Source organism: Physeter macrocephalus, chromosome 14 (genome assembly GCF_002837175.3).
Source record: "Physeter macrocephalus isolate SW-GA chromosome 14, ASM283717v5, whole genome shotgun sequence".
Classification (NCBI taxonomy): Eukaryota; Metazoa; Chordata; class Mammalia; order Artiodactyla; family Physeteridae; genus Physeter; species Physeter macrocephalus.
In genome coordinates, this window is record NC_041227.1 from 30,554,120 (window position 1) to 30,571,390 (window position 17,271).

Here is a 17,271-nt window from a genome sequence, read left to right on the forward strand (position 1 = left end):
AAACTTGATTTTTTTTTTTTCTTGGAATAGAAGTAAATGCTGTTGTGGGTTGAATTCTGCCTCAAAGATATTGTTCAAGTTCTAACCCCAATACCTGTGAATGTGACCTTATTTGCAAAATAAGGACCTATGGTCCTTTTTTAGGACCATGGGGTCCAAAATAAGGACCCTATGGTCTTTGCAGACGTAATCAAGTTAGGATGGTCATACTGGATTTGGGTGAGCCTTAAGCCACTGCCTAGTGTCCTTATATGAAGAGGGAAATTTGACTTCTGGGTACATATCCAAAGGAAATAAGATCATTATCTCGGAAGAGGTATTTTCACCTCCATGTTCATTGTAGCATTATTTACAGTAATCAAGACATGGAAACAACCTAAGTGTCAGTGGATGAATGGATAAAGAAAAAATATATATACAATGGAATATTATTCAACCATAAAAAAGAAAGAGATCTTGCAATTTGGAACAACATGGATGGACCCTGAGGGCACTATACTAACTGAAAAAAAACAGAGAAAGACAAAGTCAGTATGATCTCATATATGAAATCTAAAAAAACCAACTCAGAGTTGATTGGTGGTCCCTAAGGGTGGGGGGTGGGGTGGGGAATGGGTGAAGGTGGTCAAATGGTACAAACTTCCAGTTACAAGTTCATGATGACTACAGTTAACAATACCGTACTATTAGAAAGTAGCTAAGATCTTAAAAGTTCTCATCACACACTCATATACACACACAAGATAACTATATGAGGTGACAGACGTGTTCACTAACCTTATTTTAATTATTTCTCGATATATAGGAGTATCAAATCATTGCATTGTACACTTTAAACAATGTTATATGTCCATTATATCTCAATAAGCCTGGAGAAAAGAATGGAAAAAGGGGGGGGGTAATTTAGACACATGAGACACAGAGACTGTCACAAGACAAGGAGGCATGGATAAGAGTGATGCACCTATAAGCCCAGGAACCCAAGGATTGCTGGCTTCCACCAGACACTGGGGCGGAGGGGTGGGAGCAGCGGGGGGAGGGGGGCCGGCATGGAATAGTTCTCCCTCAGTCTCCAGAAGGAACCAACCCTGCTAATACCTTGACTGCGGATTTCTGGCCTGAACTGTAGGAGAATAAACTTCTGTTGTTTTAAGCCACCCAGTTTGTGGTAACCTGTTACGGTGGCCACAGGAAACTTACATAAGTGCTAACGTAGAAAATTAAAATCTAGATATATGACCCCCATTTTAATGTAATAGAGTCACTTTCCCCCCTAAGTTTGTACAGAAGTAAAAAAGGTGTACTGAGACATAGTCCACAGTCAGATACGAATCATACAAAAAAGGTTTGTTTGATGCAATTTGAGCAGAGAAATGCTTTGGCCTCTTGCCAGAGCCTTGAGGTTTTCCTTTTATTTCTTCTCTCTCTTAAAAAAAAAAAGTTTCCTGAAAGTGAGCTTATTAATTATTATGCTTCCTTAAAAAGGGAGTTCACAGATCCTTTTCCCACCTGGTGCTAGGTGAAATGCAGCAAAAACCGAGTTTGAAAGGACAGCCTTCCCCGTGTTTCACAGATGTTCCCGGAAGACTGCAGTTTAAAGCTAGAAGAAGCACACCTGCTGCTGTACCCTGAAATGAACTAATGAACCCGCAAGGCCTCAGGGAACATAACCGGTTCTCAGGTTAAGAATCCACTGTAGGGGGGAGGGGGTGATGAGAATCCACTGGAGTCGTTCCCTTGAATAACAGGACCCTTAGCTAGAGTTTGACCATGAGGGAACTTCTCTGAAATGACCTGAGAATGTCTCTTCCAATATGAGAAAAGCGGCCACATTGCGCCATTTGTTTTCTCTCTTCCTACTTCCACACACAATTCTATTTATTCTACCGGACGTTGAGGGGCACTGACTGCTGAAAAACCCCAATAAAACCACACACAGGGATGACCGGCAGCGTGAACCATCACGTTTCTGGGAACAGAGAGAAGCAGCAGGAAGGGAAGGCAGAGAGGTTCCCGGGGATGACGAACTCAGCGCGGGGAGTGCCACGTGTGCCTGAAGAGCGCGGGCCTCACGCGAGGGAGAGACGCTCGGGGCCGACGGGCTGTTCGGGACCCGGGTACAGCCTTCTCCTCGCGCAGGCGGCGGGTGCTCAGCCATCGCGCGCCCGCGGGAGCGAGGCTGGGGCCGGCGGCGCGGGTTCGGCGGCGAAGGCGGGGTTGCGGTAGGCCAGCAACTGCGTGCGGCGGTTCGGGGAGCGTGGCGTCCGGCCCCGGCGGCAGAGGCCGGCGGCCAGCAGCGCGGTGCTGACGAGCAGCAGGCCGCCCGCTGCACCCAGCCCGGCCGCGACGAGCGCTGGGCTGCGCCCGGTGCTGAAGGCGGCGCACGCCCCGCACCGGCTCAGGCCCGCGCCGTTGGCCGCCAGGACGCACACGCGATAGGCGGTGGCCGGCGACAGCCCGTGCAGGGCGTGCTGGCGCGCGGTGGCGCAGACGTCCCCCACCACCGACTGGTTCCCCGGCCGGCCCTCGGGCGCGTAGCGAATCTGGTAGGCGCGCACCACCGAGTTGGGGGCGCACCAGCGCACTAGCGCCGAAGTGTCAGTGGTCTCGGCCACCGCCTGCAGCTTGGGTGGGTCTGGGAGGGTGTCTTCCCCGCTGAGGCCGGGGCACCGGCACCGCCAGCGCCGCTGCAGCTCTGCGCACGGCGTCTGGAGGTGCCTGCAGGGGTGGTAATCGCAGGGCTCATCCCGGGCCCCCACCTCCTCCTTCCCGCTCTCTTCCTCCTCCTCACCGGAGTCGTCCAGCAGCAGGACCGGAATCCCGCCCTCGGAAGGAGGCGGGTGGGGAGCCCGCGGGGTGGCCCGTGTTCCCTGGGCGGGCTGAGGCATGCTCCCTGGGTTCTGGGAGGTAGGGGAGAGACCAGGGTGTTTGCTGGCCCATGGGGTGGAGGCAGCTGAGATAGTAGGTTCCAGAACAAGCCGGGCAGCATGTTCTTCTTGGTGCTCTGTCCCGGCTGTGCTCGCAGCCCAAGGTGGGTTGCCAGAGTTGCTGGAACCTGCTGGAGAGACAGTAGTGGAGGGAATGGCCCCGTCCTCGGCAAGGCTGTGCCACGGCTCCGCCGCTCGTGTGGGGGAATCCACAGGGAGGGAGGGCACCTTGGTGACACTCTGTCGGCCTCCCGCAGATTGGGTAGAGGGGGCTGTGCTCCGCAGGGTGGAGGGACCGTGTGCAGATGGTGTGTGGGTGGAGAAGACTGAGGAGGGTGGGTTGGAATCAAGGAAGGTGGTGTTTTGGTCCGAATGGCACACACTTGGCAGCTGGGACAGCAAAAGAGGGGCTGAGAAGGTGCCACTGGATCCTGCAGCTGGTGTGCATACTGTGTCTGCTGCCCTAGAGGGGAGGCCGATTGGTTAGAAGGTATTTGGCATCAGGGCTGCTTCTGTGCTGGGCTTTGAGTCCTCAGTGCAGATAATCCCTCTCCCAAGCCTTGTGACACATCTGACAGGTACCATGTAGTACAAATGCAACATGGGTCACCCCAGTGACCTTCAGGGCAACCTGTGTAGGAGGCTTCTTTGCAGAGAAGAAAATGAGAACTCAGAAAGAGGGAATAACTGCCCAAGATAGCGTGGCTAGTAAATGCAGAGCCAAAACCCAGGGTGAGCCCGGTGAAGGGCAGTCCAGATGCTCTAAGTGTGGTCTGCCATTTTATTCTCACCTGTCTGCTTCCTAGTGGTGAGTACTAGTAACAATACTCATACCAGCTAACATTTTTTTGAGTGCTTGCTGCATGCTAGGGACTATTGTTAACACTTCACTGTATAAGCCAATCTAGTCTGCACTACCTCATGAGGTAGGCACTATTATCCCCATTTTACAGATGAGGAGGTAGAGGCACAAAGAGGTTAAGTAACAGCCAAAATCAACCGTAGTAAGTACTCTCAACCTTTTCATTCATACCAGAGCAAGACCCTTCACTGCAAAGGGTCTGGGTGCCAGAGGCAACATGAAGGGGTCAGGGGGGCAGACTGAGCCCCATCCAGGCTTGCGTGAGAGGTGAGAAAAGAACCCCACAGGACAGGGCTCTCAAAGTGAGCTGCAAGGAGAACAGATTAGCTGGTGGAGGTGGTTTGAGGGTGCTCAAGACCAGAGGTGTCCCCAGCCCACATCCTCTCCTGGTGGCCAGCCTGGGCATGGCTCCCCACTGCAAAACAACTCTTCCAGCCAGCAGCCAATGGGAAGTCTCCATAGGAATTCTTTTTCTCCTATCTCACGAGAGAGCTCTATAAGCCCACTGGCCCTGGACTTATAGGCCAGGCTCCGTTTTGGGGACTCAGTGGGGCCCAGTGGTTAAGAGCACATTTTTGGAAGATGGTATAGATCCTGCCTCCTCCACCCAGCGGCTACATGAATCTAAGCAAGTACCTCTCTTCCTTGGGCCCCAATTCGCTCGTTTGTAAAATGAGCAATGATAACTCCGCTTTAGCAGAGACAAGCTAGCTATTTACTTCGCCCACTTTCTTTTCCTAGCTGGCACACAGCTAGACTACATTACCCAGCCTCCCTTGTAGTAGGCGTGGCCTGCTAAGTGACATCTGGTCAATGGGATGTGAGTGACTGTGGTGAGCTCCACCTCCTGGCCAATGGGATGTGAGTGACGGTGGTGAGCTCCACCTCCTGGCCTGGCCCATTAAAACCTCCTGAGTCGGGGTCCTCCACGCTCTCTGCCCATCTGGCCGGCTGGGAGGGAAGTAGAGCCTCTATGTCCTGGGTTCTTGAGTGTGACTACATGGGGAACGGCTGCCCCACCCAGCACTGCCAACCTGTCCAGCATGGTTAAATGAGCAAGATATGAGCTGTGAGAACTTCAGCTCCGGAGGGCAGGCCCTCACCCGTCAGTCATCTGCTTTGTAAATGTGTTACCTGCTTAGGACAATCCTCTTTGCATCCATGAGGAGCCAGGACAACTCACAGCTGCAAGTGAGGGGGTTGCCAAAGAGGTTGATGGACAGGACCTGGGAGGAATGCAGGTTCCAAGGAGGGAAGGAACTCAAGTTGCAGCTGAAATGCACAAAAATCTATTAAGTCAGTCTTTTACAATCAGGTCAAAACTATACCCAGAGAGCCACGGTGGTGTCATGGGAAATCCATTCTGTTAGGTGCTAGATGATATTGCTTTGAGCAAACTCTTAATAACCTTGGATTTTTTTTTTTTTCATCTGTAGGGATACAAACCTAACCCAGTCAGTATCACCCCTCATAACAAATGGAGACAATCCTCCCTGCTGGTTATATCATAAAGAGTCTGTGATGATGAAAGTGTTTATAAATATAAATCTCTACACAAAAGTAAGACATTGTTGGACTTCCCCGGTGGCGCAGTGGTTAAGAATCCGCCTGCCAACGCAGGGGACACAGGTTTGAGCCCTGGTCCAGGAAGATCCCACATGCCGCAGAGCAACTAAGCCCGTGTGCCACAACTACTGAGCCTGTGCTCTAGAGCCCACGAGTCAAAACTACTGAGCCCACGTGCCAGAACTACTGAAGCCCGCGTGCCTAGAGCCTGTGCTCCACAAGAGAAGCCACCACAATGAGAAGCCCACGCACTGCAACGAAGAGTAGCCCCTGCTCGCCACAACTAGAGAAAGCCTGCGCGCAGCAACAAAGACCCAACACAGCCAAAATAAATAAGTAATAAAATAAAAGATATTTTTTTTAAAAAGTAAGATATTGTTATTATAGACCAGTCACGAGAAATGGCAGAAATTCTTAATTAGTGAGAACACTCTTGAACATATACTACTGCAGTTGAACTGCAGCTGATGGCACTCAACACCAGTCCTTTGGAAGATGCCTCACTGAAGTGTATCAGTTAGCTCTTGCTAACTTAGCTTAAAGTAATAAATATTTATTCTTTTTCATGATTCTGTGGGTTGACTCAATGATTTTTATGGTCTGGGCCAGCTCAGCTGGGCCCAAAAGATCTAGGATGGCTTCCCATATATGGAGACTCAGCTGGGTTTGCCGGGACTTCTCTCCATGTGTCTCTCATCACCCAGGAGGTTAACTCAGGCTTGCGCACATGGTGGTGGACCAGTCCCCACCAGCAAGAGAGGGCGAGCCCCAACTTGCTCATCTGCTTTTAAGTCTCTGCTTATATCACATTTGCTAATGCCCCTCTGGCCTAAACAAGTCACATGGCCACGCCCAGCTTCAAGGGGTGGAGAACAGGCTCTACTTCCTGATGGGAGGAGCTACAAAGTCACATTGCAAAGGGGTGTGTCTACAGGGATGGGAGGAATTACCAGGGCCATTTTTGCAAACAATGTACCACGCCTAGCAATCGCAGGTCCCCTCCTGGTTTTCTGCTTTTTCTGCCCAGAGCCTCACTGAGCGTTTGGCCTCAACTCTCTCAACTCCTGGAGTCTCCTGGCCTCTTGTACATGTTCTCAGTTATAATCTGAGCATCATGAGCAACAGGAGTTACACTTTATCTACAGGCCTCTTCCGATCAAAGGCTGGCTTTTCTCCATCGGCCTGGGAAACATCCACCTTCTCCTCCTGCTCCGGGGGAGATGCAGATGTTCTGGGCAAGGAAGGACCTACCACCCAGATCTGCTCTTAACACTCCTGGCCAGTGGGCACCTGACAGTTGTCTCCTGTGGAGCATTGAATATATGTGTGTGCCATTTATATTGAAACTTAAGCTGTACCCACATATATGTGTATATATATGCAAATGCTCGCTTTTAGCAGGATTCACAGAGATAGAGTAGAAATCTTAGGATGGGAGTTTACTTAGCACTTCATCTTTCAAAGGAAATATTTTTCTTTTTGCCTGAAGGGGAGAGGAAAAGGATTACCATATTTTGGGGAAAGTAACATTGCTTAGTGGTTCAGGTAACATTATCTCATTAATATCATTATGTCAGATCATGAGGCAGATAATATTTCACTCTTTTTTTTTTTTTTTTGGCTGCGCTTGCGGGATCTTAGTTCCCTGACCAGGAATTGAATCTGGGCACCGGTAGTGAGAGCGCCAACTCCTAACCACTGGACCGCCAGGGCATTCCCAATATTTCACTCATTTTATAAATAAGGAAAAGGAGTCTTTTCCTTATCTGACAGCCCTTTCTGTTATCCAGTGCAACCTGCATATGATAAAGACAAGCTGAATTTGCCATCCACATGCTGAGGGAGAGCCTGCATCATGTCCTGACGCATTATGGCACCTAGGTGTTCTCTGCATCTGAACTGACAGAGCCCTAGTGTGGTAGAAGTTTCCCCTCGCCCTCTAAACAATCCCTTTTCTCTTTTTTTGCTGAAATATTGCCAAAGGCGTCTCCCTCCTGCATGTAGCGTTGTCGGAGAGGACTGTGGATGGCGTTGGGCATGCTGGGTTGGCAGAGCAGCCAGGCGGGTGCCACCCCCTCTTCAGAGGGTGCTGGCTGTGCCAGGGCATGCACACATCCCCCAGCATCTATCACAGATAGCATCCCAGGGGAGGCTGTGGTTGAGCTAAGGAGAGCCAGAAGCAAGGTGGACTGAGAAGAAGGGAAGAGGGTCCAGCAGGGGAGAGGGCATTTAATGAGCTTCAGAGGCTTGAGAGCTCCCAGCCTTCTGGGAGTGGCTCCTCCCCCAGCTGGAGCACAGTGGGGTACAGTGGGGGCCTGGGCTGAGCCAGCCAGAGAGTTAAACCTTTCCCTCCAGCCACGGAAAGCATGGAAAGGTTTTCATTTGGCTTAAGACTCAATCAGATTACAATTTAGACAGATCTCTTGGCTGAATATGGTGACTGGGTTACAAGGGTTCTTAACCTGAAGTCCTTGGAGACGGGGTCTGTGAACTTGGATGGAGAATATTACTTCTTTACTTTCACAAACCTCTAACTGAAATTTACCATTTGCTACAGTGGCGAAAGAAGGCAGCAAATCACAGGTGAATCACCAACAAATCACAGATATTTCCATATCACTGTTCAGTAGTTTTCTGTCATTTATAATCATCAAAATTATGGAAGTTATTGGACCTGCTGCTCGATTTTGTTATTTACGGTGTTAAATAAAGAAGCACACTCCACACACATATATTCCTAAAACACACATTTAAAAATATTTTGTTAACTATAATTGGTTTCTTTGGAATCCTACGTACGTACCCTACTTTATGTATATCAGAACATTCTTCTGAGAAAGGCCCATAGGCTTCACAGACTGCCACAGGAGTCCATGCCACACAAACGTTTGAGACTTCCTGCACTAACATGTGGGCCTCTGAAGGTGGAGTCACTGATTAGAAGGCTCTTGGTTATTGGGGTAGGGAATGATGAGAACTTGACATCAAGCTGCCCTGCAGGGAGGGTAGGAAGGGCTGGCACAGGAGCTATTGGGAATGGAGACCAGACTGGACCTGGTAACCGGGGAGCCAACCTTAAGATCCATCTACACCTGCACTGACTCTTCAACCCATTCCCATCTGGCTCCACTGAGAATGAATGTCACCAACACCCCACATTTTGCCAAATCCTATGGCATCAGACAAGGGGGTGGGGACAATGCTAGAGGAAGCATGTAGGGTGAGAAATGACATGCAAAAAAGTTATAAGAAGTGGAAATAGCCAATGACCTTAAGGAGGCCTATCCAGAAAGGATGGAGAAGCACCAGGGCAACATCCTGAGGACAAGGAGAGAGTGTCAAGAGGGAGGAAAGACTCAACAATGGGCTCGATGGATAGAGAAGTGTCCACTGGATGTAGCAGCTGAAATGCCACTGGTCCCATTCAATCATGAAGCTGAAGTGGGGGGTCAGATTGCAGCGAACTGAGAAGCGTAGGGATGAGAGGAAGCAGCCACCACTTCTGACCCAGGTATGCCTGCTTTTCTTGGGGTCTAGGTTGCCTTTTTCCACCTGGTGAGTTTGGACTCACCGTTGAAGATATGGATCAATTATCAATTATGTTCTTCTTCCAGTCTGCGGGAGCTGATCGTTAAGCTCACTTGCCTTATAGCGCGGTACATGGTGTGTGCCTCTGTTACTGATCCCAGCGTATCATGACAACTGGCAGATGTCCACTGCCTACAGAACTGTGCACTCCCTGAAAGCAAGGGCCATGCTGTCATCATCACCACCACCATTGCCCTCAACAGCATCATTGTTACTGGTGCCTTCACCACTATCCCCATCAACTTCCACCGTCATCACCTGATGCCTCCTCCACCATCTCTGTGCTGAGGGCGCTCAATTAGGGATCTCCAGCCCAGGCCTTCCATGATTTCCAGGCTCATGCATCTAGCTGTGTGCTAGATCCTGAAAGACCTATGAGACATCTAGTGGAGATGCCCAGTAGTAATAATACAAACCTCCTGTTCTGTGCCAGGCGCTGTTCTAGGCACATATCAAAACATTTCCTCTCACAACAATGCAGTGGGGGAGGATTTGATCATTATCCCCATTTCACAGATGAGGACACTGAGCCACAGAAGCATTAGGTAACTTGCCCCAACTCACATAGCTAGTAAGTGGTGGGTGGAGTCAGGATTGAGCCAGGCAGTTTGGTTCCATATCTGATAAGCTTAAATAATGCTGCATCAGTCTGAAGCTCAAAAGAGGAGTCTGAGCCAGAGATGACATCACTCTCAACCACATCATCACCACTGCCACCATCGTCATCACCATTACCATCCTATCACCAGTTCACCATCATCAGAGTTACCATCACCACCATCACTGTCATCATTATATCACCTTCATCACAACCACCATGATGATCTTAACTAATGTTACAGAGCACACACAATGTGCCAGGCACTGAGCTAAGTGCTCTGCATGTTCTATGTCCTTTTCCCTTGTGATAAGCCCCAAAGTGAGTACTCTGGAGCTAGCAGAGAAAAAAGAGAAGTGGCTACATTGAGAGTGATGGTGGGGCAACAGTGCTTGCTTCCCAGGGCCCAGTTGTGGGCCCAAAGGAAAGGAGGTGGCCTGGGATCATCTTCAAAGGGACGTTGCCCTTCCTGCTAGAAGTCAGGACAGTAGTTGCTCTTGGGAAGGAGGGTGGATATAGTGACACTTGGGACATCCCCTGGGCCAGACGGCACCATCCCCAGTTCCCAATGCAAGTAGGATCTGCTCAAGCCCTGGAAGGGGCTGCTGACTTGCATAAACACATGGGGAAGCAGGTGGATGGAGAAATAGAGAAGACCCTGATGCCCTCAGCTCCTCTTCCCACTGCAAGTTTCTCATCCTGGGCTTAAAGGAAACTTAACATGCATGAGAGTTTGAAGTTTGAACATTACTCTGGACAGGACTGATTTGCTTGGTTTTTAGGCTGGATGGACTCTCTAGGATGTGCCCACCATATCACCCGAAGGATAAGGAGGAACAAGACCCCAGCGAGGCCTTGAAGGAGCAGTGGAAGGAAAAGTAAGGTCTGGTTTATCCTATAAAATAGTTATGCCTATTCAACTTAGTGTAATGGGCAAAAATCAGTCACGTGATTCAGGAACACTTACTTCTGGAAATGAAGGACCTGTAGGAGAGGCGTGTCTTGAAAGATGTGTGTATGGACAGAGGTAAGTGCTGGCGAATCTTGACAATCCAGCTGCTGCAGGTCAGGGGTCACCTTGAAAATGTCCCCCTCCAGGCTGTTCAGCCTGGGCATCTTTCTTAGGTAGAGGGACGTGAGCTTCGGCAGGTCTCTGATCCATCCTGACTGAACTGAAACACAGAGGGGAAACTGCCCACTACCTGGGAAGGCATAAACCCAGGAGGCCGGCACGGGATTAAGGAAACAATGAGAGTGACAAGGTGAGTGGTGAAGGTCATTGCAGAGCATGGGTACAGTGGGAAGCTTTGGGAATCTCAAAAGCATGAGCCATTTCAGCTGGAAGGGCCCTCGGAGATGACCAGTTCTTCCTTTTCCAGCCCCAGGTGGCTGAGGTCCCAGAGGACAATGATTGGCTAAAGGCCACACAGTGGGGAAGGGACAGGGTGGGGCTTGACCCCAGGACACAGTCTCCAAGTCCACTGTTGCCCCACCCTCTTGTTAAACCCCACACAGAAGTACCCCAGCCTTTACTCTGATGGCTACTAGGAGCAAGGGAAATCTTTGAGGAATGTAAGGAAGGAGGAGAGGAGGAATGAGGCAGGAGGAGGCCCAGAAAACTCATTTCGTGGCTCTCCTAGTAAATGGAGAAGGTGCCCCTTCTCCTGTTTCCTGTTCTTTGTTCTCTTGTCGGTGGTAGAACAGGTGATTACAGTAAGTCCCATACATACGAGCATTCAAGTTGTGAACTTTCAAAGATGCGAACATGCATTCGCATGTCCAATCATGTAAGTTAGTTCTATTTGAGGAGGCACTGTTAGTTTTTGAGGCACAGGACTGGAATGTAGAACAGTACATGAAGGTTGCAGCAGCCGTTCAGAATGCAATCCAGTGCTACCGTGTCATCTATGATAAGAAAAAAAGAGCTAATACCCAGACATCACTGGATTTTTTTTTAAAGAGGGTAGAGAGAATTGAATCCAGCAAGGAACCAGAACCTGTGCCATCAACGTCAGGCGTGAGTGAAATTGCAGCTTGCCCTCCGTCTCCTATTGCTGACGATCCTTCAGCTCTACCATCTGCCACCTCCTCTCCCTCCTGCAGTCAGTAACTCTTCTGGCCTGTTCACTCGATGCCAGCCCCTGTGTGCCAGCTGTTGTACTGTACTACTGTACTTTTCAAGGTAGTGTACTGTAAGATTAAAAAATGTTTTCTTTATTTTTTGTGTTTGTTTTTTATGTATTATTTGTGTGAAAAGTATTATAAACTTATTACAGTACAGTACTATATAGCTGATTGTGTTAGTTGGGTACCTGGGCTGACTTTGTTGGGCTTACCAACAAATTGGACTTACGAGTACGTTCTAGGAACAGAACTCCTTTGTATGTAGGGGACTTACTGTGTAGACGAGAAATGTTTTTAAAAAATAAAACCAACCTTGTGAATCAGAGTCAGAACATGCCAACTACAGGAAAACAGGTATTCTCACCTCCCTCCTGTGTCTTATTGAAGGATTCAACATTCACAGAGTTTTAGCCAACTGAATAGAAATCAATGAATGCATCCTCTGAGCATCAGGTGCTTCACGTTAACTAAATGTTTGGTACCAAGTTCGTCCATTCATCAGCCTCAAGGCGCTGCATCCACTCCCCATTCTACAGGCATTGACCAGCTTTGCTGGGGAGCAGAACAGAGAGGCTAAAAGTGTGGGCTCTGGACCCAGAACGCTTGGGTTCGGATGTGGAGGCACCGCTAATGACTTCGGAGGCCGCGGGCCAGCCATTCCCCTTTCTCTGTGCCCTGGTTCCCTCACATGCAGAACGGAGATAACAGTCCCCACCTCTTGGGACTCAAGGAGTGAAGCCTGGTGCGGCGCTTCGAACAGGGTGCCCTCGGTTCCGGGAATCTCGGGGCGGGTCTTTTTGAGTGGTCTTGTGAGCAGGCGCCCGGGGCAGCGCCCCTCGAGGAAGTTCACAGCCCTTTCTCCCCAGATCGCCGGCCCCTCGGGCTAGACACCCGGCGCCCGCACTCACCGCGCCGGAGGAACGTGCCGCTGAGATCCAGGACCTCGAGCGCAGCCAGGGGCGCGCCACCAGCCCCCGCGAAGGCAGCGTCGGCGATGCCAGCGTGGTCGCCGCGGCCCAGCGCGGTGCAGGACAGGTTGAGCAGGCGCAGCGCGGGGAAGCAGGAGAAGGCTCCGGTCTGCAGCGCCCGCAGCGGGTTCCCGGCCAGCGCCAGCGTTCGGAGGCCGGGCAGCACGGGCCCGGAGCACGGCGGCAGGGCTTCCAGCAGGTTGTAGCTGAGGTCGAGCGTGTGCAGTCCCGCGGGCGCGCCGGGGCCCCAGCGCAGCGCGGCGATGCGGTTGTGGCGCAGCGTCAGCACCTGCAGCCGCGGCAGGTGACCGAGCTCGGGCGCGCTCAGGGCGCGCAGCAGGTTGTGGCTGCCGTCGAGGCTGCGCAGCGCGCGCGGCAGGCAGCCCGGCAGACGCTCCAGGCCGCGGTTCGCGAGGGTCAGGGTCGTGACTCCCGCGGCGGGGAGCCCTTCGCAGGGCGAGACCGTGGCGTTGCCGGCCCCGCTCCCCCAGGGGCCCTGGTGAGTGAGCTGGAAAACTGGGGCCTTCTGGAGAGGCCTCGCTCGGCTCGGGCGCGGCGCCGTCGACGGCAGCAGCAGCAGCAGAGCCCACCACATGGCGCTTGGCTGGAGACAGAACAGCGGACCAACCCATTAAATGCATCGGAAACGGCGAACGAAGGGGCAAATGCGCCGCCCCCACCACCCGCCGCCTCTTCCCCAGGAAGAAGAGCCCAGCCCTGGATGTTCCCTGAAGGGCGAGGGCTGTTCCCCCGCGTCACCAGATGTGCGGTGCCTTGGTTCCTGCCTGCTTTGCCCCATCATCTCCCGCATGTACCCCGCGGCACCTCCTGCCCTTCCTTCCCCTAGCTTTGCCTTTCCCTCTCATTCACTGGAGGGTTTCCACCCACAGGTGACCTCTTGAGGAAGGCCTCCCTTATCTGTCCCTGAACTTTCCAGTAACCTTTTCCCTTTGCTTGTCCCCATCATATGAGTTTCTGGCGGGGAGGGAACGTGGCCTTTCTCTTTGCAAATTTTCCCCAGGTGTGCAGACGCTGCTGCATAAACATATATTAGTAACACGCCAGTGGATGGCCTCAGTCGGGAGGAAGCTCTGCTGGGGTATAATAAACATGGGACTTAAGGAAGACTTTATTAGTTCCAACGACACTCAGTTGCCCCAATTTTCCCCCTTAGAACTGCGGAGCCACAGGTGAGTCCAGTTTGCCTGTAAACTAGTTTGCAAGTCACACTTTAAATTCTGGGATCTCTTTCTTGGGAGGGCACTCAGAGTTGCCTTCAGGGATGAAGGGAGCCCACAGACCACTGTGGGGCTTGGGAACCTGGAGTCAAGCATTTCCTCATCCCATGTTGGTCCCAACAAAAGCTAGGGCTCCTGAGGTCAGCCCTGCCCAGAAGGGATGGCTGAGGGCTGCTAGATGTGGAGTTTCTGGAGTACCCAGGATTGCACAGGGCAGCTGGGAGATCAGGTAGGGATAGATCAGGCAGCCATGGGCTGCTGTGGATGTGGCAGAGCTACTTCCAACTAGGTCCTGACCTTGAGGTCACTGCTTGACATCCCCTCATTTTTGCAGGTGTGTATTCCTGCTCCAGCTCTGTCTGCTGACTGCTAAGTCCCTGAGCAACCACCCTGGCTCCAGGGGAAGGGCCTCCCTCTTGCTAGTTGGGGGGTCAAGGCAGTGAGAAAGATCCTGGAAACTGAGGCTAGGAGTCCATGTGTCCAGCAGTATGTCATACTCACCTGGAAGCTGTCCTTTCAGAGTGTGGCAGCCTTGGATGCCTGTCTACAGTCTTCAGTTTTGTCTTACAGATTCCAGGAGCCAGTAGCTTAGCAGCTCAACTTTGAATTTCAGAAGAAGGTCTGTTTCCCGGATGCCCCTGGCCCTGGCCCCACCCACCCAGGGATCCTCAGATACCCCAGCCCCTGAAGCCCCTCCTTCCCTACGGAGATATTGTGGTCTTCAGCCAATACTCTCACTGCCTGTCTCCTGGGCCTGCCCCTGCCCCTTTCCGGGCATGGCACCTCCCCCCAGCCCTCCCCCATCTTCACCTGGCCTTTCGCCAGCCAGAAGGCCAGCCAGCCAGCCGCCTTTCCCGGGCCTGAGAGATGGAGAGAGTCTGCTCTTCCGGGACAAGGTGAGCACTGAGGGATAATGGGGGCAGCAGGGCAGAGGCAGCCCCGTCACTTCCCAGGAATCTGATCCTCCTGCCACGTGGTTCCCATTTCCTGGGATGGTTGGAGGCTGAATGGTGAGCTGGTATGAGGAGGAAGCCCCCTTCCCAAAAAGAGGAAGGTACCCTAGTCTATAGGAAGGAAAAAGCGGCAGGAGTGGGGGGTCCTCAGATGAATGTGAGAGCAGGGGCAGGCATGGACCGGATCCAGGAGTCCCCAAGAAGGATGGGTTTGGTTTCTCTGGGACTCAGTTCAGTGACAGCATGGATGTTTGTCTCTCGTAAGGGGTGGGAATCAATAAAGAGGGCAGAAATGCAGAAAGATCATTCCTGCCCCGTGGCTGGGGTGATCAATCCTGGTTACCAAAAGCCCCAGGTCTCCCTGAAACCGTGGGGATGCTAAATGTGCTTTGCTTAGAGCACATTTGTTTAGAGCAGTCAGTGCCTTTCTCCCCCAGAATTCCAAGACTGTTCATTCATCTGAGGGCCTTTGATCTGCACACCCCCGCCCCCACCCCAGGCCAGGGGTTAATCATCCCCAGCACCGTGTACACAGACCTCTGGGACCAAAACTTCATCCTTCCTCTTGTCAGTTCTTATCTGAGCAGCGCTGAGGAACACCAGGACCTCTGGGAATTGGCATGTTTAATTGGTTAGTTGCAAATCCCCAGGGATCTCTTTTGAGGCCTTCTCCACCCAAAGCCTCAAAAATATCCTTTCAACCTAATTGCTAGCCCAGGGCCTTGCTGCTCAGAAGTATACCTTCATCAGCCCCACATGAGGGTGGGGAGAGGTCTGTTCTGTGCAGCCCTGTTTGGGGCAGTGCATTTGCTACCAGGGAGCCTGAGGTGCAGGCCACAGAGGTAGAAATGCTGTGCCATAAACAACAGGGAGGTCAAGTGGGAGGCAGGAGTCAGGGAAAGGTGGGAAGGTGAGAGGACCAATGTGGGCGTTCAGTGGGCGGCCTCCGGTAAGGCCCTTACCTCTGCCTTCACTTGGTTCACGGGCAGAAGAGCCCCCAGCAGGTCAACTGAAGCCTCATCTTCTCCCAGAGTGTAACAGCTGAGACTGCCCTGGAGGTGACTGACAGCCTGAGGCCAGCAGAGGTTTGCGGTGTTCAGGCAGGGGTGCCTGATGAGAGGGTTTGGGGCAGTGCATTTGCTACCAGGGAGCCTGAGGTGCAGGCCACAGAGGTAGAAATGCTGTGCCATAAACAACAGGGAGGTCAAGTGGGAGGCAGGAGTCAGGGAAAGGTGGGAAGGTGAGAGGACCAATGTGGGCGTTCAGTGGGCGGCCTCCGGTAAGGCCCTTACCTCTGCCTTCACTGGGTTCACGGGCAGAAGAGCCCCCAGCAGGTCAACTGAAGCCTCATCTTCTCCCAGAGTGTAACAGCTGAGACTGCCCTGGAGGTGACTGACAGAGGCCAGCAGAGGTTTGCGGTGTTCAGGCAGGGGTGCCTGATGAGAGGGAGCCGAACCCACTGAAACATGCCCATTTGAACTGAGACTGAGGAGGAAGTGGCTCTCCATGGAGGCCTACAAAGGGACTTCCCCGGTGGTCCAGTGGTTAGGACGCGGCGCTCCCAATGTAGGGGGCAGGGGTTCGATCCCTGGTCAGGGAACTAAGATACTGCATGCCGCACGGCGTGGCCAAAAACGAGAAAACATGGAGGCCTATAAAGAGGACCCCAGAGAGCGATGTCAGTGTGCTCCTCTGTACACTAGCGGGGTAAGAGGTCTGGACAGGCCCTGGCTGAGGTCATCACCTGGCCAGCGTCATTGCCAGAGCCCCAGGCCCTCTGAGCCAGCTTCTTGTCCCTGCTGCTTGCTGGCTAGCTCACCAGTGTCAGCAAGGGCCTGGCCTGGCCCGGCGGACCCGACGTCTGAGCTCGGCCCTTGGACTGCTCTGTTGCTCTGGTCATACCCAACCCAAGCAGACACACTCTCGGGGGACGGCCCAGTTGGGCCTTTGAGCCCGGGAGTCTGGTGGCAGATCCTGCACGGTGGCGTTTGCTTTGTGATCTCACCCAGGTGGCAGGTGGGCCTTGCCCCAGGGGTACACTCCGCTTGTCACCAGCATCCTCCCACCTTTTAAAACTGAGCACTTACTCTACTCAGAGCCTAATGCCATATGCATTATCTTATTGAATGCTCACCAGGTACGATTTTTCCCATGTTACAGGTAAGGAAACAGACTCCCAGAGGCTGACTAGGCTCTGGGGCACACTACCAGTTAGTCTGTCTGGCTTACCCACTGCTTTCTATTGCCTTCCACAGGCCTCAGCATTTGACACTGTAATATCCCTGTAAGCACAAAAGAAACTGTTCCAAATATTTAGATAGATCCAAATCACTCAGGAAGCGAGGACAGTTGGGATATTTCCTTTCACAGCTGAGCAGCTCATTCTCCAAAGAAACAGAGCTGACTTCCTGGTTCCCTGTGGACCCAGGACTGAAGCAGATGGCTGG

General features: G+C 52.2%; 1 protein-coding gene across 1 annotated transcript; it reads right to left on the minus strand.

The window, feature by feature from the left end:
* Window positions 1-140: 140 nt before the first annotated feature.
* Window positions 141-16,724, minus strand: LRRN4 (leucine rich repeat neuronal 4). Its single transcript, XM_024123288.1, has 8 exons — window positions 16,644-16,724; window positions 16,117-16,260; window positions 15,787-15,894; window positions 12,574-13,237; window positions 10,509-10,713; window positions 4,924-5,061; window positions 2,208-3,390; window positions 141-269 (listed from the first exon to the last, which is right to left on the minus strand). Exons 1-8 carry the CDS (start codon window positions 16,722-16,724, stop codon window positions 141-143), a joined length of 2,652 nt encoding a protein of 883 aa, XP_023979056.1.
* Between the last annotated feature and the right edge of the window lie 547 nt (window positions 16,725-17,271).